The following is a 27,492-nucleotide window of genomic DNA, read 5'->3' as shown; positions in this document are numbered from 1 at the left end:
AGGAAAATATTATATAATTACACGTACATAAGATACTTAGAGTAGTCAAAAATCATAGAGACAGAAGGTGGATGGTAGTTCCAGGGGCTAGAAGGAGAGGGGAATGGGGAGTGACTGTTAGTGGATACACAATTTCAGCATTGCAAGATAAAAAGAGCTCTGGAGATGGATGCTGGTAATAACTGGCACAACAATATGAACGTACTTAATCCAGCTGAACTGTACACTTAACGTTGGTTAAGATAGGGGTTTTTTAAAGTAGCATCTTACAAGATATTGTAGTAGATTGAATGGCGATCCTCAAAAAGATATGTCTATGTCCTAACTCCCTGAATCTATATATGTGACATTATTTGGAAAAAGGGTCATTGTGGCTGTAATTAATTTAAGGATCTTGAGATGAGATCATCCTGGATGACCTGGGTGGGCTCTAAATCCAGTGGCAAGTGTCCTTATAAGAGACAGAAGAGGGGTGGCTGGATGACTCTGTTGGTTAAATGTGTGCCTTCCACTCAGGTCATGATCTTGGGATCCTGGGATCTAGCCTGCTTCTCCCTCTTCCTCTGCCTCCTCCCCCTGCTCGTGCTCTGTGTCTGTCTCTCTCTCTCTCTCTCTCCAATAAATAAATAAAACCTTTAAAAAATAAAATAAAAAGAGACAGAAGAAAAGACATAGACAGAAAGATACAGTTGTGTGAAAACAGAGGTGGAGCTTGGAGTGATATGGTTATGAGAAATGCTGACAGCCACTAGAAACTAGAAGAAGCTCTAGAGGAGGCTTCTCTCTCCTCTAGAGCTTTTGGAGGGAGTGCAGCCAGGCAACACCTTCACTTCAGACTTCTGGTTTCCAGAACTGTGAAAGAATAAATTTCTGTTGTCTTAAGTCAGCCGCTTATGGTAATTTGTTACGGCAGATCTAGGAAACCAATAAATTACTTCCCACATTTTGATATGGTTGTGGTTTGATATGCATTGTGGTTATGTCTGAGAATGTGAAGGAAATTCACACTAACTTATTCAGGGGTGATGGGACATTAGATCACAATGACCTCAATTACAGTAATTACTCCCAAATGGTTCAGAAAAGGGAGTACAATTCTTGCAACTCTTCTCTAAGTTTGAAATTATTTCAAAAGAAAAAGTCCCCATCCTAGGGGTGTAGTGACTTGGAAGAGGTATATGGGTGGATTTTGTGGGGCTTTCTCATGGGTTCCTTGGGGATCCCCTGTAGGAGATGTGCTAATACTTCCTCCAGCTGACTCTTTTTTGGCTTCTTCCTCAGCTCCAAGGCTTTGATCAGCCCATCCCCCTTGGCCCAGTCCACCCCACCATCCAAGCGCAGGGGACCCCAGGCCAGCTCCCCTCCACAGGTTCCACATTTGATTTCTGAGAAGCCTGATGCTTATCGATATATTTGATCCCACGATGCATTCAACTAGTTCCCAAACTCCAGTGGATACTTGCAAAGGTCTCCAAATAATCTTAAATCCCCTCTCGTGCAACTTAAGGTGATAAGAATGCAAATGCCTCCCTGACCCCCAGTGGATGAACACATATGACAATGACCATTCTCCTTTCTCTAAGCACAACTATTTAAGCTGGATGTGGGTGATTAGGTAATGCTCGTGGAACCGGATGGGCCCACCCCTCAACTGTGGGGCTCTTGAAATCTACTCTTTTATTCTCACCTTAGGAGATGTGCTCAACGCTCAGGACAATAGGAGGAGCCATATTTCATGGCCTGTACCTACGCAAGAAAAGCTCTTGCCAAAGTCATCTTGCAAAACCTAGTAACCGGTTTTATCTCACTTATCTCTGATGTATTTTGCACTGTTTCAACACCATACACCCCTCTTATATGTCCAGCCAAAACAGTCCCCTCAGGGTCATGTCCTCTGGCCACCCTGAATGCCATGTCTCAGTTCGCTTTATTCCAAAGTCTTACTGCTGGTTTCCTTAGGATTCTTTTCATCCTGAGCCCCCTTCTCTTTTCACTCAATATGCTCTCCCTGGACATCCCCATCCAGTCCACGTTGCTTCTGTTACCACTGGGTTGTGGGTTGTCTTAATACTTACAACGACACCTCAGGTTCTCCTAAGCCTGCAGTAGAAAGATGATTTATTTTTAGAACCCGAATCAACCCAAACAACTAAGGGAGTTGGACCGTGAGGGGCCCAGCTAAGGAAATATTTTTAGGAAGAACTGGATAAAAGGAGCAGGATCCAGGATGAGTTCCCCTCCTCGAAGCCATCAGGGAATGGTGAACCCCAAGTTGAGGCTCACTCAGTAGAAGATGTGGTGCATTTGCCTGGGGTCACTCTGAAAGTCTGAAGGCAGGCAGAAATGAAGCTTTTCAATCCTGCACACTTTCTTCAGAGTTCTCAATTCAAGCAGTTTAAAATCTGCCTTTGAAATGGAAATACTGTAATTTCAAAATCTCAGCAGGGCAGTTGGGGATGGAGGGTGTGGAGTGGATGAACAAAAGCACTGAGGCCTGCTTTTGACCTCTTCTTCTCAGCTAACAAGCTCCAGCACACAGCTAAGCTGCCAGCCCTCTGGCTCTTGCTGTTCCTACAGTGGCTAAGTCCCAACGTTTCTGGGACAGAGCTAATTGCAAACAGTATGTCCCATTCATCACCAAGTCTGCACTCTTACTTGTCAGACTCCATGTCCCATATTTTGCTTCAGAAAATATGATCCCCAGAGCTCTGTTTCTTTGCGGTCTAAAACTTCCCCGGAGAGAAATCTAGCTGACATCTATCTGTTCTGCTGTGATGGCTCCATTCTCCCCACGTAAACAAAAGTTAACCCAGGACAGAAGCACTCAGGCGTCGACCCCCTCACTTTCATGACAGTTTCGTGCAAATTAGTATATTTATTTACTTGTTCATTTGATTTAATTAACCTCATACTCTGGCATATTTTCTAACTGGTAATTGAACAAGTGGATCTTGTATGCTGCAATCAGAAAACAACTTTATTCTTTCCCGCAGACCCATTTATGGGTTAGCTCATCCCTGAAACTGGATGTGATCGCAGGCAGATGGCAACGCGCTAGGATAATAAAAGATCCTCTAGCTGCTTCCAGTCTCAAGAAAGGTCTCACTTCAGTAATTAAAATGTCCAGTCACGAGTAATTTAACTAAAGCTTCTCCCCGATCAAGCTCTAACCTGCTATAGGAAACAGGGATAGGAAAGAGTTGGATTCAGCTTTTCCTCTCATTCCCTATCTCCTCCTCATTTACCAGGCTGCCTCGCCCCTCTTGTTTAAAAGAAAATAGGGGGCACAGGGAAGAAGGAGGTTCAGGAGAGGTAAGGTCCCACCCACTAGGCTGGCCCCCTACCAGATGTACCACTGAACTGTGGCCACAGCACTTGTTCAAAGCTCATGCTCTCTGACCTCAGAGGATGACCAAACCTGACTCTTGCATTGAGTGTTTTTGTGGGGTCTTAGGAAGCCCCCGCTGGAACACTGCTAGCTCTTCTTGTGATGTGGACAGCAGATGCTTATGTTATTTATTTCCCTCAGGCCCTGGGGGTACAGTGGGTATACAGGGGGGTACACTCACCACTTGGGGCTGTCCTTTGGGACAAGATTGGGAATGACAATGGGGAAGAAGGGGTGCGCATTAGGACAAAGCCCCATACCACCAACTCTGTAGTGGACTTGCCCATAATAACCAGAACTTCTCAGGTTTAGTCAAACCCCATTCCTTGGTGCTCCTCAAGGTCCTAGGGACAAGCTCTCCTTGAGGTGCCCTTAGAGCTTCTATCACAAGGATAGACATGAGAAGGCTTACCCTTTCTCCTTGGAAGATCACTGAGACGCTGTTCATTTCCGCTCCCTACCCAGTTCCTTTTGGCTTTTTCACCTTCTGGCCTTTAATTCCCTCAGGATGGTTGCAGGTTCATATGTTACAAACACCTTTTGGTTTGGGGTGCTTTGGGGGTTTTGCTTATCAGTGTTACCATGTGCTGTCCAGGCAGTCTGGAACCTCCCTTCTGAAGATGGAAGTCTTTGCCAGTTACTTTGCTCTCAGCCTTTGAACCTCAACTCAAACTAGAGTGGGATAAGTCAATTTTTAACATGCTGTTACATATTATTTATTCCATCTTGGCCAGGGCCCCTTAACTCACAGAATCTTTCTAAAAAAAAAATTAAAAATCTGGGTTTTTGGAGGGGCCTTGTCCTTTTCAGCTTTCTGAAACTTCTCAATATATTTTACATAAAGAATGATACAGAGGTTCCCTCACACAAGAGAATCAGCATTATATGGGAAAATGTTTAAGAACAGCTCTGTGAATAGAAAGTGGGCTTTAATGAAATGCACCAGGTTTGTTTTGGAATAGTGAACACCTAGGAGATTTTTCTCCCTTCTCTTCTCTTTTTTCTACTTTTTGACATGTTTCAGCTTTTCTTTAGTGAGCCTAGACTGGTTTGCAAAATCCTTTATCTGCAACTCCAAAATCCAAAAAGCTATGGGCTGGGGCGTGGAGTGGGGGTTGGGAGCTCTAAATACTAAGGATTTTTTTTCCCCATAATTAATTCTCTATAGTTAATTTAACTTGAATTGAAGGGAAGCTACTTAAAGCTCTTATCTCAGAGTAAATCTTCAAATATTTTAATGCAGAAATAATAATGTTTTTGCTTTCAGCATGCCTCCCCAGACTCTACTGGGAGTGCTATATAATATACATTATAAGCCCCATACCACCTCCTAAAATCAAAAAATAATTCTAAATTATTTTACACATCGGACACTATGGGTTTTGGACAAGTGTTTATTACCCTATACTTTTGAAAAGGAGAAAATATAATGAACTGTGTTATTATTTTTCTTGCTCTAGTGGCTACTCATTATCACTAACTCATCCTCACCTTTAGTCTTTGTACAAGCTACTCCCATACTTCCCTGGCCCTTCTGTACCTTCTCTTATCAAAGTAGACTTCACAATCTACCTCCTGAAGGTGAAATCTGAAGTTTCCTCATTAGTCCAAGATCTTTCTTCACCTAAATATTCATCTTGGGTTTGGGACACATTTTTCCCAGGTCACACTAATTTGGGCTTTAAAGAGACACAATAACTCATAATTCAATGATTGCTCACCCAGTTCCTGTATAAAACTTCAGCACCTTCCAAAGACCTCCCCTCTTTATTTCTTCTAGGAGTTCCTAGATCATGTTCAATGAACATATGTTACCATGCATCTCTGGTCCCACACCCACCCTCAAAGCCCACCATAAATATGGTTTATGGAAAAAGGCCTTTCCTTACTGAACCCTTCAACACAGACCCAGAACACAGACTAGAGGACTCTGGGGAGGGAGTAGACTAAAATCTGCAGTTCTCTTCATATTTGAGTTTGTTTTCTAAGATCTTATTATTTTTAAATAATCTCTACTCCCAACATAGGACTTGAATTTACAACCCCAAGATCAAGAGTTGCATGCTGTACCAACTGAGCCAGACAGGTGCCCCAACTCTCCATATTTGAATTTGAGAATAACTGGTTTAAAGGTCTGCAGATCAATGCCAGATCACAAAATTTAAGAGATAAAATTTATAATAAATGTCAATGACAGTTGCAGTGTACCTCATGTATGGTTTTCATAATAAAGGTTAATGAGTTTTCAACAGTCTTTGTCCAATCTTGACTATTGTCTAGTAACTCAGTACTTTCTTCACCATTTAAAAATATTTTTAGGGGAGTCTGGGTGGCTCAGTTGGTTAAGTGTCTGCCTTCAGGTGAGGTCATGATCCCAGGGTCCTGAAATCAAGTCCCACATTGGGCTCCCTGCTCAGAGGGGCATCTGCTTCTCCCTCTTCCTCAGCCCCTCTCCCCACTTGTGCTCTATCAAATAAATATATAAAATCTTATATATATATATATATATATATATATATATATATATATATAGTTTTTTTTTTAACCATACATCTTATCTGGTAACTTTTTCTGCCATATCCTACTGTTTCTATACCTTTCTCCTCTCTTCCTCTTTGTCTTTCTCTCTTCTCTCACTCTCCTCTCTGGAAAGAGAACAACAACAACAAAAACATCACCAGCAACAAAATCTCTCCTTTCCTCCTAAGAAACAATTGGAGATCTTTTTTGTACTTTGAACATAACCTAAGGCATAATTAAAGACAGAGAGTGGGATACACTAAGCTCCCTTAGTGGGACAAAATCACTGTTACAGGACTTCAGACTATGGGTTCACATAGTCTCTTGCTTCTGCATCCCTGTTGCTATCTGGACAGACACACAAAATACCATAGTCAATATCTTTATTATCATCTAGAAGGGTATTGTGAGCTGACATGTCAACCCAGAACCTGTGAGTGTGACCTTTTATGAAAAATGTCTTTACAGATGTAATAAAGGTAAGGATCTCAAGATCAGATTATCTCAGGTTATATTGATGGCCTAAATCCATTGGCAAGTATCCTAATAAGAAGAGTAACATACACACAAAATTGGAGAAGGCCCTATGGAAATGGAGACAGAGATTGAAGTGATGCATCTATAAACCATGGAACATGTAAGATTAGCACCAGACATCAGAAGCTTGCAGAGACAAGGAAAGATTCTCCACTTGAGCCTTTTTGGAGGGAACATGATCCTGCTGATACCTTGGTTTTGTATTTGTAGTCTCCAGAACTATGAGAGAATAAATTTTTGTTGCCTAAAGCCACCAAGTTTGTGGTAATTTGTTATGGCAGCTCTAGGAAACTAACACAAAGAACCTAGTAGTTGCTAGCCCTCTGGGTGCCCTTGTCTGTCATCTTAGAAGTGAAAATAACACTACTATTCCTAAATTTTGCCTACGGCAACCCTCTTGGGTCTCCTCCCTCTCTGGGAACTCTGTACTATCGCTTTACTATCGCTCAATAAACTGCTTTGCTGCCCTCCAAAAAAATACATATATACATTTTGCCTATTTGAGGCTCAATTGTCACGTAGAGAGAATCTTCACCAACTCAGGAATGGCTGGATTTAACATCTGGCTTCTGAAAAATACTCAGATAAAGAACAGTGGCTTCTGACTGAGTGATGTATAGAATTGTTGAATCATCATATTGGATACCTGGAATTAATCTAACACTGTATATTAGTTATGCTGGAATTTAAATTTAAAAAAATTAAAAGAACATGAGGAAATCTCACCTACTGCTTGAAATTCATGGCCACTAGAGTCAAATTTGAATCCTGATTTGACTCCTGGTTCTCCTACTCATAAACTATGCAACTTTAGGCAATTATTTAGCCTTGAGACTAGCACATAAGACCTAAATAAATGATAGCTCCTATTTAGCTCCAATTTTTGTGATTGTTTTGTTTACTTCACATGGCTGCTTCTCTGTTTGTTTATTCCTTTCCATGGCAGGAAATAGCTACCCCAGTCCCAACCCACACGACTTTTTAGTTCAAAATCCAACAGCAGTTAATTAGAATCTTTGCATCACTTATTTCAATATCTTTAAAGAGAGAGACCACGATGTATGTTCAAACCATTGTGCATATTAGCTATCACTGGCTTGACCTTCTATGTCTGCGAAGGCAAGATCTTTTTGAAGGGTATGTATGTAGGAAGGCAGTGGTGAGCATTTCCAGAAGTCTTTTAAGTGTTATATATTCAAATCTCTTTATATATTCTTTCATAATGTATGCCTTTGATTTCATGCTTTAAAAAGTATCTCCTACCTTGAGATCATATATTGACCCTTTATTTGTTACTTTCCATGTATACTCTCTAAAATAATTTGAATTTTTTTATTAGAAGGGTACTTTTCTCTAAGTAGCCTATTTGTCCCAACATAATCTTTTCAATAGTATGTACTTTTCTCACCAATTTGAAACATGAATACCAATAACAATCACATTTACTAGATAATTTTTATGTGCCAGAGTTTGCGCTAAGTATATTACATGGATTGTTTCAGCTTAGCAGTATTATTACCCACATATGACAGCTAAGAAATGGCATACTTGGGATTCACACTCAGGTCATCTAATTATAGAGCTCATACTTTTAACCACTATGCTACTCTTATAAATAATTTGGGTCTATTTTTAGCTCAAACAATAGGAAAGATTTTTGACATAACTGGAAGTCCAGATTTAGGGTTGACTTGGCTCGTGCTCACTTTGGCAGCACATATACTAAAATAGGGTTGACTTGACTTGAGTTCAGTGTCCCCATGATTCTCTTGGCTCTGCTGCCTTCCATGTGTGATTTCATCCCCAGGCTGATAGTGAAATAGCTGCAGTAATTCTAGCCCCCATATCCATTCACAAGAATGTCCAGTAGAAAAGAAACAAAATGGCTACTTTAAGAAACTCCCCCAGAAGAATAAAGAATTTTCTCAGACCCTCCAACAAAATTCTCCTCCAAGATGGGCCAAATACTCATTCCTGTGTCAATTATGGACTAGGAGATTAGATTAAATCAATTATACAAGCCCAACCCTAGAGTTAGAGATGGAATCAAATTTCCTTTGGAACATGGGCAGCATAAAAGTAAGAAGGACTATCAGTAAGGATTAGGTTCAGCTCTCTAATGCAGAAAACCTAAAATAGCAGTAGGTTAAATAAGTTGAAAAGTAAATCAAGTCTGGAGGTAGGCAGTCCTGGAGGTAGAGCTAGGATAGAGGCTCCATGGTCACCCAGTTTCCCTCCTGTCTCAATGCTCTGCCATTCTCACCATGTGGCTTCTACTTCATGGTCCTAGATCATTCTGAAGCCACAGCCATCATATCCACCTTCAGGCACCAAGAAGGAGGAAGGAGTGGAAGGGAGAGACTGATTTCTTCTTTTAAGGACATATCCCAGAAATCATATGATACATTTCTGTTTACAACCCATTGGACAGCACTTAGTCATTTGGCAACATTGGCTGAAAAAAGCTGAGAAATGTGGACTTTATCCCAGATAATTATTTGCCCAGACACAAATCAGAGATTCCACTAATAAAGAAGAGCAAAAGATATAATGAGAGCATGCTAGCAGTCTCTACAACAGGTGGAAACATGAATTCAACTGGGGTTCAGTTACAAAAGAATAAAGGGGAACTAAATTCTGATTAGGCAACGAACAATGTGTCCTGAAGCCCCAGTGGAGTGTTTGGTCCAGTCCTAGACTAGTCAACAACCCAGTGGTATCAGATACTCTGGTTGGACATCCTGTGCCACACACCCATTCCTGGAACTTGACCATAGAGTCATTCATGCCAAAACTCATGATTGAGAATGGAGCTGGAGCAGCTCCCTAAAGAGATTTGTTTGTATCTTTTTGAGAGTTAATATACTAGTAATTAAAGTTCAGATTGAAGATATTAATCTTTTGTCCACTATGTTCCAAATTGTTTTCTAGTTTTTCATTTACCTTTTACTGTTATAATGATGTTATTATAGTTATTGCTTTCACTACAGAAGTTTTACATTTTGTATTATCAAGTATTCTTTGCTTTTTCACATTTTTTTTTACTTTTCTGTTAGAATGATCCTTTATAATACGGATATGATAAATATTCACCTATAGTATCTTCTTTCCTGATTGAATTATTTTTTATCAGTCAGAAGATGCATTCTGCTGCACATATAACAAAAAGTCCAATTACAATCACTTAACACTAAATAGGGCTTACTTTTTCTCAGGTAATAAGTTCAAAGTTTGTTTGGTGGACTTATTATATCTTAAAGAATCCAAGCTCATTCCACATTTCCGTGCTATAATCCTTAATATGTAGGTTTTCCTCAAGTTCACAAATGATCACTGCAATTGTAGGCATCACATCTGAAGTACTTTTAGAATGAAAGAAGAAAGGCAAAATGTAAAAGGTACATGCCACCTGAATCTACCTATTTCAGCAGGAAATCAGTATCTTTCCTGGAGACCCCATCTATAGGATTTCTCACTGGCTAGAACTAGATTACTTGGCCTCACAAAAGAGCAAGGGAATCTTGAGGAAATAAATATTTTTATCTCAACACACTTCTGCTCTGAGAAAAAAAAATCTAATTCTATTATCAAAAAGGGGGAAATGGATATTGGGTAGACAACATCTGCCATATTTTCCATCTAGAATTTTGGGGATAGGGGGGAGGAGCAAGATGGCGGAGAAGTAGGGTCTCCAAATCACCTGTCTCCACCAAACTACCTAGAAAACCTTCAAATTATCCTGAAAATCTATGAATTCGGCCTGAGATTCAAAGAGAGACCAGCTGGAATGCTACAGTGAGAAGAGTTCGCGCATCTAGCAAGGTAGGAAGACGGGGAAAAAGAAATAAAGGAACAAAGGCCTCCAAGGGGGAGGGGCCCCGCGAGGAGCCGGGCTGAGGCCGGGGCGAGTGTCCCCAGGACAGGAGAGCCCCGACCCGGAGACGCAGGAGCTGCACCGACCTTCCCGGGCGGAAAGGGGCTCGTGGGGAGTTGGAGCAGGACCAGGAGGGCGAGGAGGCCCTCGGGCTCCCGGGGACAGTAACAGAGCAACTGCGCGCCCAGGAGAGTGCGCCGAGCTCCCTAAGGGCTGCAGCGCGCACGGCGGGACCCGGCGGGACCCGGAGCAGCTGAAGGGGCTCGGGCGGCGGCTCCGCGGAGGGGGCTGCGCGGCCCCGGGAGCAGCTCGGAGGGGCTCCGGCAGAGGAAGAGGCTCCGTGCAGAGGGGGCTACGCGGTTCCAGGAGCAGCTCGGAGGGGCTCGGGCGGCGGCTCCGCGGAGGGGGCTGCGCGGCCCGGGAGGGCGAATCCACCAGCGCAGGCTCCGGAGCACAGGGCGCCGGGACACAGCCCAGGATCCCGCCTCCCCCGGGACAGGCAGAGGCCGGGAGGGCCCAGGACAGCAAGGACGCTCCTGCCCCAGCTGAGCACATCAGCGGCCCCGCCCCGGAGCCTCCAGGCCCTGCAGACAGAGTTCCTGCCGGAGCTGAATCCAGGTTTCCAGAGCTGCCCCGCCACTGGGGCTGTTCCTCCTGCGGCCTCACTGGGTAAACAACCCCCACCGAGCCCTGCACCAGGCAGGGGCACAGCAGCTCCCCCAACTGCTAACACCTGAAAATCAGCACAACAGGCCCCTCCCCCAGAACACCAGCTAGACTGACAACTTCCAGGAGAAGCCAAGGGACTTAAAGAACACAGAATCAGAAGATACTCCCCGGTGGTTCTTTTTTTGTTTGTTTGTTTTTGTTTTTGTTTTTGTTTTGTTTTGCTTTTTGATTTGTTTCCTTCCCCCACCCCCTTTTTTTTTCTCCTTTCTTTTTCTTTCTCTTTTTCTTCCCTTTTTTTTTTTTCCTCTTTCTCTTTTCTTTCCTTCTTTCTCTCCTCTCTTTTTCTCTTTTTCCCAATACAACTTGCTTTTGGCCACTCTGCACTGAGCAAAATGACTAGAAGGAAAACCTCACCTCAAAAGAAAGAATCAGAAACAGTCCTCTCTCCCACAGAGTTACAAAATCTGGATTACAATTCAATGTCAGAAAGCCAATTCAGAAGCACTATTATACAGCTACTGGTGGCTCTAGAAAAAAGTATAAAGGACTCAAGGGACTTCATGACTGCAGAATTTAGAGCTAATCAGGCAGAAATTAAAAACCAATTGAATGAGATGCAATCCAAACTAGAAGTCCTAACGACGAGGGTTAACGAGGTGGAAGAACGAGTGAGTGACCTAGAAGACAAGTTGACAGCAAAGAGGGAAACTGAGGAAAAAAGAGACAAACAATTAAAAGATCATGAAGATAGATTAAGGGAAATAAACGACAGCCTGAGGAAGAAAAACCTACGTTTAATTGGGGTTCCCGAGGGCGCCGAAAGGGACAGAGGGCCAGAATATGTATTTGAACAAATTCTAGCTGAAAACTTTCCTAATCTGGGAAGGGAAACAGGCATTCAGATCCAGGAAATAGAGAGATCCCCCCCTAAAATCAATAAAAACCGTTCAACACCTCGACATTTAATTGTGAAGCTTGCAAATTCCAAAGATAAGGAGAAGATCCTTAAAGCAGCAAGAGACAAGAAATCCCTGACTTTTATGGGGAGGAGTATTAGGGTAACAGCAGACCTCTCCACAGAGACCTGGCAGGCCAGAAAGGGCTGGCAGGATATATTCAAGGTCCTAAATGAAAAGAACATGCAACCAAGAATACTTTATCCAGCAAGGCTCTCATTCAAAATGGAAGGAGAGATAAAGAGCTTCCAAGACAGGCAGCAACTAAAAGAATATGTGACCTCCAAACCAGCTCTGCAAGAAATTTTAAGGGGGCCTCTTAAAATTCCCCTTTAAGAAGAAGTTCAGTGGAACAGTCCACAAAAACAAAGACTGAATAGATATCATGATGACACTAAACTCATATCTCTCAATAGTAACTCTGAATGTGAACGGGCTTAATGACCCCATCAAAAGGCGCAGGGTTTCAGACTGGATAAAAAAGCAGGACCCATCTATTTGCTGTCTACAAGAGACTCATTTTAGACAGAAGGACACCTACAGCCTGAAAATAAAAGGTTGGAGAACCATTTACCATTCGAATGGTCCTCAAAAGAAAGCAGGGGTAGCCATCCTTATATCAGATAAACTAAAATTTACCCCAAAGACTGTAGTGAGAGATGAAGAGGGACACTATATCATACTTAAAGGATCTATTCAACAAGAGGACTTAACAATCCTCAATATATATGCTCCAAATGTGGGAGCTGCCAAATATATAAATCAATTATTAACCAAAGTGAAGAAATACTTAGATAATAATACACTTATACTTGGTGACTTCAATCTAGCTCTTTCTATACTCGATAGGTCTTCTAAGCACAACATCTCCAAAGAAACGAGAGCTTTAAATGATACACTGGACCAGATGGATTTCACAGATATCTACAGAACTTTACATCCAAACTCAACTGAATACACATTCTTCTCAAGCGCACATGGAACTTTCTCCAGAATAGACCACATATTGGGTCACAAATCGGGTCTGAACCGATACCAAAAGATTGGGATTGTCCCCTGCATATTCTCGGACCATAATGCCTTGAAATTAGAACTAAATCACAACAAGAAGTTCGGAAGGACCTCAAACACATGGAGGTTAAGGACCATCCTGCTAAAAGATAAAAGGGTCAACCAGGAAATTAAGGAAGAATTAAAAAGATTCATGGAAACTAATGAGAATGAAGATACAACCGTTCAAAATCTTTGGGATGCAGCAAAAGCAGTCCTAAGGGGGAAATACATCGCAATACAAGCATCCATTCAAAAACTGGAAAGAACTCAAATACAAAAGCTAACCTTACACATAAAGGAGCTAGAGAAAAAACAGCAAATAGATCCTACACCCAAGAGAAGAAGGGAGCTAATAAAGATTCGAGCAGAACTCAACGAAATCGAGACCAGAAGAACTGTGGAACAGATCAACAAAACCAGGAGTTGGTTCTTTGAAAGAATTAATAAGATAGATAAACCATTAGCCAGCCTTATTAAAAAGAAGAGAGAGAAGACTCAAATTAATAAAATCATGAATGAGAAAGGAGAGATCACTACCAACACCAAGGAAATACAAACGATTTTAAAAACATATTATGAACAGCTATACGCCAATAAATTAGGCAATCTAGAAGAAATGGACGCATTCCTGGAAAGCCACAAACTACCAAAACTGGAACAGGAAGAAATAGAAAACCTGAACAGGCCAATAACCAGGGAGGAAATTGAAGCAGTCATCAAAAACCTCCCAAAACACAAGAGTCCAGGGCCAGATGGCTTCCCAGGAGAATTTTATCAAACGTTTAAAGAAGAAATCATACCTATTCTCCTAAAGCTGTTTGGAAAGATAGAAAGAGATGGAGTACTTCCAAATTCGTTCTATGAGGCCAGCATCACCTTAATTCCAAAGCCAGACAAAGACCCCGCCAAAAAGGAGAATTACAGACCAATATCCCTGATGAACATGGATGCAAAAATTCTCAACAAGATACTGGCCAATAGGATCCAACAATACATTAAGAAAATTATTCACCATGACCAAGTAGGATTTATCCCTGGGACACAAGGCTGGTTCAACACCCGTAAAACAATCAATGTGATTCATCATATCAGCAAGAGAAAAACCAAGAACCATATGATCCTCTCATTGGATGCAGAGAAAGCATTTGACAAAATACAGCATCCATTCCTGATCAAAACTCTTCAGAGTGTAGGGATAGAGGGAACATTCCTCGACATCTTAAAAGCCATCTATGAAAAGCCCACAGCAAATATCATTCTCAATGGGGAAGCACTGGGAGCCTTTCCCCTAAGATCAGGAACAAGACAGGGATGTCCACTCTCACCACTGCTGTTCAACATAGTACTGGAAGTCCTAGCCTCAGCAATCAGACAACAAAAAGACATTAAAGGCATTCAAATTGGCAAAGAAGAAGTCAAACTCTCCCTCTTCGCCGATGACATGATACTCTACATAGAAAACCCAAAAGTCTCCACCCCAAGATTGCTAGAACTCATACAGCAATTCGGTAGCGTGGCAGGATACAAAATCAATGCCCAGAAGTCAGTGGCATTTCTATACACTAACAATGAGACTGAAGAAAGAGAAATTAAGGAGTCAATCCCATTTACAATTGCACCCAAAAGCATAAGATACCTAGGAATAAACCTCACCAAAGATGTAAAGGATCTATACCCTCAAAACTATAGAACACTTCTGAAAGAAATTGAGGAAGACACAAAGAGATGGAAAAATATTCCATGCTCATGGATTGGCAGAATTAATATTGTGAAAATGTCAATGTTACCCAGGGCAATATACACGTTTAATGCAATCCCTATCAAAATACCATGGACTTTCTTCAGAGAGTTAGAACAAATTATTTTAAGATTTGTGTGGAACCAGAAAAGACCCCGAATAGCCAGGGGAATTTTAAAAAAGAAAACCATATCTGGGGGCATCACAATGCCAGATTTCAGGTTGTACTACAAAGCTGTGGTCATCAAGACAGTGTGGTACTGGCACAAAAACAGACACATAGATCAGTGGAACAGAATAGAGAATCCAGAAGTGGACCCTGAACTTTATGGGCAACTAATATTCGATAAAGGAGGAAAGACTATCCATTGGAAGAAAGACAGTCTCTTCAATAAATGGTGCTGGGAAAATTGGACATCCACATGCAGAAGAATGAAACTAGACCACTCTCTTTCACCATACACAAAGATAAACTCAAAATGGATGAAAGACCTAAATGTGAGACAAGATTCCATCAAAATCCTAGAGAAGAACACAGGCAACACCCTTTTTGAACTCGGCCATAGTAACTTCTTGCAAGATACATCCACGAAGGCAAAAGAAACAAAAGCAAAAATGAACTATTGGGACTTCATCAAGATAAGAAGCTTTTGCACAGCAAAGGATACAGTCAACAAAACTCAAAGACAACCTACAGAATGGGAGAAGATATTTGCAAATGACATATCAGATAAAGGGCTAGTTTCCAAGATCTATAAAGAACTTATTAAACTCAACACCAAAGAAACAAACAATCCAATCATGAAATGGGCAAAAGACATGAACAGAAACCTCACAGAGGAAGACATAGACATGGCCAACATGCACATGAGAAAATGCTCTGCATCACTTGCCATCAGGGAAATACAAATCAAAACTACAATGAGATACCACCTCACACCAGTGAGAATGGGGAAAATTAACAAGGCAGGAAACAACAAATGTTGGAGAGGATGCGGAGAAAAGGGAACCCTCTTACACTGTTGGTGGGAATGTGAACTGGTGCAGCCACTCTGGAAAACTGTGTGGAGGTTCCTCAAACAGTTAAAAATATACCTGCCCTACGACCCAGCAATTGCACTGTTGGGGATTTTCCCCAAAGAGACAAATGCAATGAAACGCCGGGACACCTGCACCCCGATGTTTCTAGCAGCAATGGCCACGATAGCCAAACTGTGGAAGAAGCCTCGGTGTCCAACGAAAGATGAATGGATAAAGAAGATGTGGTTTATGTATACAATGGAATATTACTCAGCTATTAGAAATGACAAATACCCACCATTTGCTTCAACGTGGATGGAACTGGAGGGTATTATGCTGAGTGAAGTAAGTCAGTCGGAGAAGGACAAACATTATATGTTCTCATTCATTTGGGGAATATAAATAATAGTGAAAGGGAAAATAAGGGAAGGGAGAAGAAATGTGTGGGAAATATCAGAAAGGGAGACAGAACGTAAAGACTGCTAACTCTGGGAAACGAACTAGGGGTGGTAGAAGGGGAGGAGGGCGGGGGGTGGGAGTGAATGGGTGACGGGCACTGGGTGTTATTCTGTATGTTAGTAAATTGAACACCAATAAAAAAAAAATAAATAAATAAAAATAAAAAAAAAAAAATAAAAAAAATAAAAAAAAAAAAAAAAAAAAAAAAAAAAAAAAAATAGAATTTTGGGGATATATGATATAGAACAAGGAACTAACAATTTTTGCCACTGACTTAACCAACTTTCCCAGCATCTTTATTGATTAAGTCATTCTTTTTTCATTGATTTGGCAAGAAATTTCATTTAAGAATTTATAGAGTTTCTGTTGTGTGCTCTGCGGCAACACGATCAGGATCCCGAGGGTAAGAGGATGAGGAAAATAAAAGAAAAGTAAAGAGATGGGGACAGGAGGGGACACAGTGGATGATGTCCAAGCAGTGCCAGCTTTATTCAAGGTTCTACAAGATTATATAGCATAAGCAAAACAAAGACAAAGAAGTATCTGTTCTTAGCATGTTTGTGAAACCCTCCAAGGTTCCCCTTTATCAGCATGCAAGACAGACCCACTGGTGCCAGAAGACCTTGGTAAATAGATAAGCTTGTTGCTCCAGATGTACATACCTCAAAGAAATATTAGATATGGTTAACAGACCAGCAAGGACAGCACAGACCCCTATTCAACTTTATGGCGAGGCCATAATACATTGTATCTAATGTGTTATGTGGGCGATCACTGCACAAGCCAGCTCTGAAAACCATTGCTCAAGCCCTTTCTCAAGCGTCAACCAACTATTCACCCTTTAGGCTCCTGAGCCTTTTGAGTGAATGAGGGATGCAAGTCGAGGCCTGGTTTGGTTCAGTTACTCCAGCTAGTCCGTGGTCGCCCACAAGTTTCCAGTTCCAATAAGGGCAGAGTGGTATCTAACAGATCAGCCTGCATTAGATCAAACTTTGGACAAAATATGGAAAACAACCATTGAAGGCAATGGGGAGAAAAGGCAAAAGCTGACAAAAACTGGAGTCTTGTTGATACTTGAAAGGGGGAACTGACACTAGGTGAGTTTCCCAATTTTACAGCTTATGCCTAAAGGCAGGCCACAGTCAACACAATGCCATCTTACTACCTTGAAGAACCAGAAAGAAGAGTTTAGGGTTTCTGTAGCAGCCAGAAAGTGGAGGGGGACACCCTGGAAAGGAACGAGCCACAGGGGAAGAATACCAAATTCTATATACAGACTCTTCCAAAATCTGTTTGTCCCCTAAATTACACCACTCATAGGCAGTGTAGATACCAAGAAGCCCAAATAAGATTAAATAATTCAACGGATATTTTAGCTGAACCCTGCTGCAAGAGACACAGGGTTTCAGCCAAGTTAAATGCCCACATGAAAAAAAAATCAATATTCTTTGGAGGAATATGTCAGAATCCAGAGGCTCTACAAGCATCATTCACAATATCAAGAATACACAGCAAAGTTCTCTACATACAAGAATAGGAAATATGACTGATACTCAGGAGGAAAAGCAATCAATGGAGAACATTCCTTAAAAGACCTTATTTTAGAATTAGCAGACAAAAATCCTAAAGTAACTGTTATAACTCTTTGATCAGCAGAGTCTAAGGTCTCAAGCCATTTCTAATCCCTCCCTTTAGAAAGGGTATAATGAATAGGTTATCCTATTAAGCAGATGTCCACATGTCCTCCCAAAAACTGGCTGAGAATTAACCAGGATGATGAAAGTAAGAAAAGCAGGGGTTTTTTTCTTTTTGTTTTTTTGTTTTAAGATTATTCATTCATTTATTTATTTGAGAGAGAGGGAGTGACAAAGAGAGAGCATGTGCAGGAGAGGGGGCAGAGGGAGAAGGAGAAGTAGACTCCCCACTAAGCAGGGAGCTCAATGTGGGGCTTGATCCCAGGAGACCAAGATCATGGCCCAAGCTGAAGGCAGACGCAGAAGCAGAAAAAAAGGCAGGGATTTTCATTTCGCTTGTATAGAAAGAAAAATCAATAATAGGTTGCTATGTTGGCAGAGAGCTCTTGCCCAAACCTTCGGATCTCAGCATTCTTGGGTTCAGAGGTAGCAGAGTTAGCAGTTGTGGGATTACATGGCTCTTTTATGGTCATTTATTTACCACCTTTATTAAAATCTAACCAATCTCTCTTCAGAGAAGATTTTCCTGTAGCCCACCCCACCTCCCACCTCAATCTCTTCAAGGAGAGTTTCTTTGATACCTTAATAATCTTTTTTTCTTTCAGAAATTCAACACAGCATGATAATCTCATAGGAGTAAAGAGAAACTATGTCTCAAAGGGTAAAAGGACTCCACAGGGGTTACAAATCCTACTACAGATAAAGCAAAGATCATCTCTGTAGAAGCTAAAATGGGTCATCTTCTTAACCCATTTCCTTATTATTTAGGGAAAATGTCTTCTCCACTTGTTGCACCCTATTCTGCAAGCAAATTTGCTCTGGACGGATTTTTCTCCTCTGTCAGGATGGAACATTCAGTGACCAAGGTCAATGTGTCGATCACTCTCTGTATCCTCGGCCTCATAAACACAGGTAAGGTGAAGAGAGTGGAATAAACAGCCTGCAGATGACTGCCTTCCTTACCATTGTGGGCAAAGAAGGTGCTGAACTCTTTGACTCATGTGTAAGGCACTAAAAACCAGCAAAAGCACAAGTCTCCATTTAACGAAGCACTTCTGTCACTAGTGGAGCCTCTGACTATTCTTTGACCCTTCTTTCCATTCTGACCACCAAGTGTGCTGAGTGACACCAGACTCATCACTTGACACTATTCTTTACATCCTCAGGAACACTCGATGGCCACTACTTTCCTCTTTGAGGCTTATCAAGTACAAGTTTCTTATTCTTAATATCATCACCTGTAATAAGACATATTGATATCATGAACCTTTTTTTTCTTCATGAATAATCTCTAAACCCAATATGAGGCTCAAACTTACAACCCCAAGATCAAGAATTGCATGTTCTATTGACTGAGCCGGTCAGGCACCCCTCATAACCCTTTGACATGATGCACTGAGAAGGACACAGTATCATTTTTGTGATATTCTTGCCAAAAAGGCATAATCTCAATCTAGTCAGCAGAGGGAGATGGACAGAGGCACCTGGCTGGCTCAGCCGGTAGAGCATGAGGCCCTTGATCTCGGGGTAGTAAGTTTGAGTACCATGTTGGGTGTAGAAATTACTTAAAAATTTAAAAAAAAATTTTTTTTTAAAAAGAGAGAGAAATGGACAAACCCAAACTGACATTCTACAAAACAGTTGATTAATAATACTCTTCAAAACTGTCAAGCCCATGAAGGACAAGGAAAGAATGAAGAACTGTCACAGACTGGAGAGAAAATAAGAAGAAATTACTACTAAGTGTAATCCTGGCTAAGACCCTCAAACACAAAAAGGTTGTTAGTGAACAAAATAAGGTCTGTGTTTTAGTTAGTAAATTTGTCCCAAATATATTGTACACTGACAATAGTACAGTGCTTATGTGTGACGTTATAATTAGGGGAAGCAGAGTGAAGGCTACAAGGGAATATTCTGCACAAGTTTTACAACTTTTCTGTAAGTCCAAATGCAAGTTTATCTAGAATAGGTACAATGAGAAAACTTTATTTAAAGAGTAATTGAGTCAATTGAGTGGTTGTTCTTGAACAAGAGAGAAAGAAAGACACATAATGAAACAAGGATAGAAAAAGAAAAAGAAGCTGTGCAAAAAGGACATGGAAATTTGGAAGAGATAACTAACTTTCCTTCCAAATGAAAGTGGTTTGTGTTGACAGAAACAAAGGCCTGGATTCTTGTCCATATCCTCCTTTTACAAGCTAGTAAATCATTATCATACAGCACTTGGCTTTACCCACTGATACTTTCCATTAGCTTCTATACTCATTCTGCTCCTCCATATTACTCTTTCATCCCATCCAAAACGCACAAGAGAGAAGCATGATTTAAATCTCTCCATCACCTTTAACTGCCCCCCAAATCTTCATCCAGGAAGACAGGGCCCACATTAACTCTAAGCCTCTCTTTGCAGAGTGGGCCCTAAATGTACCCAGTCTTCTGAGACGGCCCGTAGGCCTTGTAGAGCAAGCACAGGCAAACAGCCCCTAACAGCTAAGCTGTTGCTGTCTACAGACCCTCCACCTTGTAGACTCTACTGGTCTTGGATAACCACACTCTTCTCTCATTTCTACAGACACAGCCATGAAGGCCGTTTCTGGGATACTCAGCACAGTAGGAGCATCTTCAAAGGAAGAATGTGCCCTGGAGATCATCAAAGGGGGAGCTCTGCGCCAAGAGGAAGTGTACTATGACAACTCAGTCTGGACAGCTTTCCTACTGGGAAATCCAGGGAGGAAGATCCTGGAATTCTTGTCATTAAGAAGTTATAAACTGGACAAATTTATAAACAACTAAGCACTTCCTTAGGATGCGGCATGGGAAGGGACTGTTCATCCTGATATTACCTGAGCTCCATCCATGAAGGTATCTCCCCGGAGAGACAAATGAGTGTCCCCAGAGAGTTGGAAGTCACACATCACATCTCACAATTTGAAGGAGTTCCTCTAACACTTGCACAGTGGAAATGTAATTATAATGAATGTCATGAACCACTGCAACCTGTGGTCATGAAAATGATAGTAACCAGAGGTACGATTAAAAAATAGTTCTATCAAATTTACCTCATATATAATATTATGATTAATACAATATTAATTATAATAAAGGTCATATCAACTTTATAAATTCATAATTAGTAGCTCTAAGTTCAGTTCATTCAGTATGGCTCCTTTAAAACCATGATCTATACAAGTGAAAATTTTCAGTGTTCATTTCGTATTTTGTGGTCGGAAACTTTTCTGTTCTTGAGTTAAAGAAATCACCCTACTCTTCATTTAGTGGACATCATGTCCATACCTTATTATATATTTCAGATACTCTTTATATTATTTTACATTGCTTCTCTGGGAAGGAGAACACCTGGGTGGGTATAAATCATTAGGGCAAACCCATGGATGTGGAAATCCCTGTTAACTGGAGCCAGAGAACCTACACATGTTTATTGAGCTCAGGCTGCATCAAGCATCTATACTTTACATGTGAGCTTTCAATGGTATATTAGAAGTCTGGAGAGAAGGGGATGGAGCTTAATCCTCCCACTTACACATTTAGTCATTTATTCATTCAACAAACATTTATCAAGCATGTGTCAGGCATCACCTGACTACAACCAAACAGGAAACAGAAATCAACTATATTAACAAATGAGCAAAGCCCTATATTGGTTAGCTCCTGAACAGGTCAGAGATGGCAAATTAGATCATTTTAGTAGACTTTATTTAAAAAGGGGATTATTTATTCAAAGTGTGGATAAGGTTATTAGGCAATCACATAAGGTAGTATCTCGAGGCTAGTCCCACCTCAGGGACAAAAAGAATGGTTATGAGAACCCAGAGATAGAAACTATTTGGAAAGCATCACAGAACAGGAGCTATGATATTCAGTTATGGGATGCCACTAGCCCACCTAGGACCATGTAGGAGGGATCTTGGGGAATAAACACCCCAGCCTCACTCTCCTCCCTCCCTTCAATTTCTTGCTAATATTTTCTATTATCTAAACAGAGGGACAAGGGAGCAGATTCATATAAACCACACAGGTCAGCTTCCTCATGGACAGCAGGGTAGGAAAGAATGGAGAGTGTTCTGGGGGCACAGATGGGATATATCCAGCATGAACGCAACATCCCAAAATGTAGGGCTTCCATGGGAAGAGATACTAGGACACAAGACATGGGCTTGGAAATGCAAGGGAAATTTCCTTTTCCCATCTCTTACTCTAAACGTCCAGGCAGCAGAACAGACTGGAATCCATTAAGCCTGCCAGCCACATGGACAAGGAGCTAGATCTGAGGGTGAGTATAGCTGGGCTTTTCTTAGAAAGAGATTCTCTCCAGACTATGCTCAGTGCTAGGGAGCAAGAAAGACCTGACTGCACCTAGGTGCAAGTAAATAGACCCAAGGGGTGCATGGGTGGCTCAGTCAGTTAAGTGTCTGCCTTCAGCCCAGGTCATGATCCCGGGGTCCTGGGATAGAGCCCCATGTTGGGCTCCCTGCTCAGTGGGAAGTCTGCTTCTCCCTCTCCCCTGCTCATGCTTTCTCTTGCTCTCTCTCTCTCTCAAATAAATAAAATCTTGAAAGAAAGAAGGAAAGAAAGAAAGAAAGAAAGAAAGAAAGAAAGAAAGAAAGAAAAGAAAAGAAAAGAAAAGAAAAGAAAAGAAAAGAAAAGAAAAGAAAAGAAAAGAAAAAAAAGAAAAGAAAGAAAATAGACCCAAAAAGTGAAGTCAGATTTCTGACTATATGGCATTCTGACTAACACACATGCATTGCTAGTGCTGGATCAGAGATCATGAAGTGTCTGGATGTAGGTGATAACTGCTGTGCCAGTCCCATGTTCTGCACACGACACAGATGGGGCAAGAAGCCAGGCTTGCAACAGGATGAGGGCAGGAGGCTGATCAGGAGAAAAGGAGGTAACTGCTGAGACAGGAGCGGGACTAAATGACAAATTTACAGCCAGAGTCAGCTTCCAATTAGTTTTGCCTTCAACCTGAACTTTTAGGGTTCTCTTTAGACTTAAAGACACATTAAGACTTCAGCCTATGTTTAGTATAAATCAGCTGCTCCCTGATTCTGTTCACCTATGGGGAAAGCAAGAGAAGGTGTGTAACAATATTTAGGTAACGAATAAACTAAACCTTTGGTCTTTCCAAGGGTGTGTTGGTAAATGTTTAACAACTGGCTGACCAGAAAGAGAGAGAGAGAGAGAGAGAGAGAGAGAGAGAAAAGCCCTAATTTGTAATATTTGCCTGCTTCCTCGATGTAAATGCTCTCACTGTGGTCGATTTCAAGCCACCAGGTCACATCACTGAATGTGTAATAGAAGAGAAACGGCACCATCAGCTCTTTCAAACCTGTACAGCCTGCTCCAGCACACCACCCTGACTTTCCAATTCCACATTCTTGACAGAATTAGTTATTCTTAAAGGCCCAGATCAAATGCTTCTCTCCTCCAAGGACTTGAAAGTAACAGGCAGCTTCTTTCTACCATTGCTGGGCAAGCTAGGGGAACAAGGGCTCCCAAAGACAGAGGATGCCCACATTCTGGATTCTCAGGGTGTCAGCATTTTGCATGACGTCCATGGCCTTACCTGTGTGCGAGTCCTGAAATCGACTTTCGTGTTCGCTAGCACAGCATTCCCCTGGGAGTAGCAGAAAACCCCACTGACAGTGGCTCAATCAAGTAGAAATTACTTCTCCTCCCATAACAAAAAGTCTGGGAGGAGCAGACCAGGGTGTCAGGAAGCCAGGTTAACTTCTGTCTTTCCACTCAACTAACCATCCTCCTCCTCATCACCGTGGAGTACAAGACAGCTGGTCTACCTCAGCATCATGCTGTGTTTCAGGAAAGGAAAAGAGGAACGTGAAGGGCAAAGCATGCACAGCAGCTGAATCTGCACCCTGATATAGAACAAACTGGGAAGCCCCATCTAGGACTTCAACTCGCATCTTGTCGTGTGACCATCCATCCCCTCAGGAGAGGTTGAGAAATGGAGCTTTCAGCTGAGCACATTGTCACACCCTCCACGAAATTGGGGCTCTGTTAGGCAAGCAGAAGTGTTTGTCACAAGTGTAAATCATGACAAATGCAAAGAAATACACAGAGCGGAAGGACACCATTCCTAAGATGCCAGGTTCCTGACCATGATGACAGGACCCAGTCCCACTGACCATCTGCAAGGCCTAATTTAGTCCCAGCTACCCCCATGCTGCAGAACATCCTAGGCTCCCGCCTCTCCAAACTTCACTTTGAGAAACTACAATTCCCTCTCTCCAGTAAAAAGTGTCATGGAAGACCCTGGACAAGAGGTAGCAGGGAGCCCTGAGGTGACCTCAGAGGCAATGACTCACATTGGCACAGGGGAGTCATCCCATCTGCTGTTCCTGGAGAGTTCTCTCTCAGGGACAGTTAATTCCCACCTCGCCACCACATCTGTTCATCCAGGCTGGGCCTTTCTCCATGGCTGGACCGCTCTAGGCCAGTGTTGCAAACCCACCCCCAGAGTCCATGGCAAGCTTCAAAAATTTCTCCAGAGTAGTAGCTGCCAAAGCTTTTGATCACATACTTCATTATTAAAAAATGATTAGGCGTAGAGATTTCTAACAGATACACAGTAATATTTACTAACATGAAGTGTATACAAAAATAAACATCATGAAAAGACAAGATTAAAAATAAATAGAAATTGTACTGTCTTCTCCCCACATCCAGTCACTCCTCTGACATGCCAGAGACCATGGCTCTAAAGCCATGTTAGAGAAAGAGGTCAGTGTATGTTATGCTTCTAGCCAGCCATAGGTTAGAGCATCAGCAAGCACCCGTGGTTCAGGGTCAGCCCCCATTCACCTTTCAGGGGGCCACATGTAGGATAGAATCCATCCTCCCCACCCCCACTCCACCCCCTCACCCCCCCCCCCACAATGCCAGCTGTCCGAAGAATTTGCCAAGGACCCACATTCTTCTTCATTAGTGCCCAGCCTAGAGCACTGGGGAACATATGCTAATCAAGTCCCGGAAGTATCCCTTAATTTCTCCAGGGAAGTATGCAAACCAAACTAATTTGCAGTATCAAGGGAGCAGAAAAACACATTGCCCGCCTTGATGCGGTGCTCATCCTGTCTCACGATGACTCCAGCAACTCCACTTCCCTGTCAACATCTCAGTACTCTTAGATCCTGCACCACAGGGTCACCAGTTCATGGACAATGCTCAGGAAAATCAAGATACCCCTTCCATGCTCCCCCCTAGGCAATTCTTAATGTAACTTCTCTAGCTGTTAGAAGTTCTCTAGTTAGACTTAGAACGTGTCTAAATTCTCCAGTTTTTAAGGAGGAGGTAGGGGGGAACCAGGGACAGGGACAGAGCCAATGAGAAAAGAAAGAATTTTCAAAAAGGTAAAGCAGGACTTAGGATGCTAATGCCTACAGGAAAATTAAAAAAAAAAAAAAAAAAAAGCCAGGAGAAGCAGATTTAGGTCCATATGGATCCAGAACACATAGGGTGAGGAGGACAGGAACCTAGAGCAAAAGGTAAAGCCACAGGATGGGGCAGCCCAGGTGGCTCAGCGGTTTAGCGCTGCCTTCTGCCCAGGGCCTGATCCTGGAGTCCTGGGATCAAGTCCCATGTCAGGCTCCCTGCATGGAGCCTGCTTCTCCCTCTGCCTGTGTCTCTGCCTCTCTCTCTCTCTCTCTCTCTGTGTCTCTCATAAATAAATAAATAAATAAATAAATAAATAAATAAATAAAGCCACAGGATGATGGGGGAACACGGGGCTAGCTGAGGACCAGGCACCAGCCAGGGCAGCACATGCACAAGTCCCTGAAACAGGCAGAGGGACCTTCCTCTATGGACTCAACTGCCTCGAGGCAATCTTAGCCCAACCCCCAGGAGCCTGTAAGTCTACTTTAACATATAAAAATTCCTTTAGAAATTTCCTTTATCTCTAAACCCCCAAGATACCTGCTGGCAATCATCCCCCAGCACACGGCCCAGGATACACATCTGAAGAGTCTCATTACTCAGGGTTTATTAGACGGTAATAAGTGACTTTTTCCCAACAATAGCTAGGCCCCTCAAGGTTCTGGAAACCTTGCTTCCAAAATTCCCCAGACCCCTCCCAACTCCCAGGTATCCAATCAGCTACCCTCAGAGGCCCGGGGCAGTAGCTCTTGGTGCCCACGGGTCCTAATCCTGCGCTTTACTAAAACCACCATTTTGCACCAAAGACGGCTCAAGAATTCTTTCTTGGTGGTTGGCTCCGGACCTCACTTATATTCCAACACTTCATCAAGGAGTGGGTGGCTAGGAAATGAGTTCTTAAAGAAAAAAAAGGGGGGTGGGCAGCCCAGGTGGCTCAGTGGTTTAGCACCTGCCTTCAGCCCAGGGCCTGATGCTAGAGACCTGGGATCGAGTCCCACCTTGGGCCCCCTGCATGGGGCCTGCTTCTCCCTCTGCCTGTGTCTCTCCCTCTCTGTGTTTCTATGAATTAATTAATTAATTAATTAATCTTTAAAAAAATTTAAAAATTAAAAAAAAAAAGAGAAAGAAAAGTGCCAGATGAACAAACTGTTTGAGTTGGGGAGGCTTTGGAGATAGGAGTCTCTGGGGGGGACAATAGAAGTGCAGGGTGCACAGGCTATCGCAGGGCCAGGAGCCCGAGGGTTTCCGCAGCCCCCCCACCGGTGACCGGTGACCTGGAGCCCGCGGTTTCTTCCTGCCGGTTCGCATCCTCACCCCGGAGAATCAGGCTTAGGGCGCCGGTCCCTAGCCGCCAGCCTAGGCCCTAAACCACTGGCTTTTAGCTAGATCTGTTCAATAGCGACAGCTAGTGGTCACCCTTAAAAGCAGGGTGCTTGTGAGCCTCCGAGGGAAAGAAAGGTCAATGTGAAGTGGGAGACCAAGGCAGATTCTAGGCGGTCACTGCAAACGAGCATGTTTGCAGAGCCAAAAGGTATAAAGAAAACCCAACTTCTTAAAATGATGTCCGAGGGCCTTGGTTACCTCCATCGCCACGTCTCAGACCACCTGTCCTGCCTTTGACTCCCCAAGGACCAGGAATGGCCGGTCCTCTGAAGGCAGCCTTTTATTCCCACCAGGGCTTTGCCCATGCTATCTCCTCTGCCCAGACTGCTCTTCACTCTCCCTATTGTCTGCTTAGCTCCTACCTGTCCTTCAAGACTCAGCTCTGCCCTGACCTCCTCAGGGACAAGTGTCTTCCTTCCACCCAGGCCTATCCACAGTGCTGGGATGGGTGCTCTCCCACCGCCCACCCATGCCTCTATAATTTTCTGTATCTGTCAATCACTTTAGCTCACTATGCTTTAAATCTACCTTTAAAATGGTCTTTTGTAACTACTTGAAGGTATTTATTTTCTTTTTACTCATTGTTGCATCCCTGATACTGAACACAGATCTTGGTATGAATAAGGTATGTGATTAATGTTTGAGAAATAAAGGACTCCTAGGCCCTAATACTGGGAAAGGCTTAACAGGTGGACAAAACAACTTTTCATTTTGAGGAAGAGGTGTAGCTGGATCTAAAAGTCATTTCATCAGATTCCTGCCCATTATTCTTTTCCCCGCACCAC

The 27,492-nt window shown here is 42.4% G+C and overlaps 1 protein-coding gene across 9 annotated transcripts in view; it reads left to right on the top strand.

The window, feature by feature from the left end:
• The window catches only part of HSD11B1 (hydroxysteroid 11-beta dehydrogenase 1), a 71,424-nt gene extending 50,386 nt beyond the window's left edge, over positions 1 to 21,038 (top strand). For 8 of the 9 annotated variants that reach the window (XM_072831205.1, XM_072831201.1, XM_072831203.1 and 5 more), the window contains 2 exons: positions 18,677 to 18,820; positions 20,481 to 21,038. In XM_072831205.1, coding sequence (XP_072687306.1) covers positions 18,677 to 18,820; positions 20,481 to 20,701 — 365 coding nt within the window. In that variant the 3' untranslated portion in view covers positions 20,702 to 21,038. The remainder of the gene's footprint in view (positions 1 to 18,676; positions 18,821 to 20,480) is intronic. The other variant, XM_072831196.1, reaches the window with a different exon arrangement.
• Positions 21,039 to 27,492: the final 6,454 nt, after the last annotated feature.

This window comes from Canis lupus, chromosome 6 (genome assembly GCF_048164855.1).
Source record: "Canis lupus baileyi chromosome 6, mCanLup2.hap1, whole genome shotgun sequence".
Classification (NCBI taxonomy): Eukaryota; Metazoa; Chordata; class Mammalia; order Carnivora; family Canidae; genus Canis; species Canis lupus.
The sequence above is the reverse complement of the archived record's forward strand: the minus strand, read 5'-3'. Positions and strand labels throughout refer to the sequence as shown.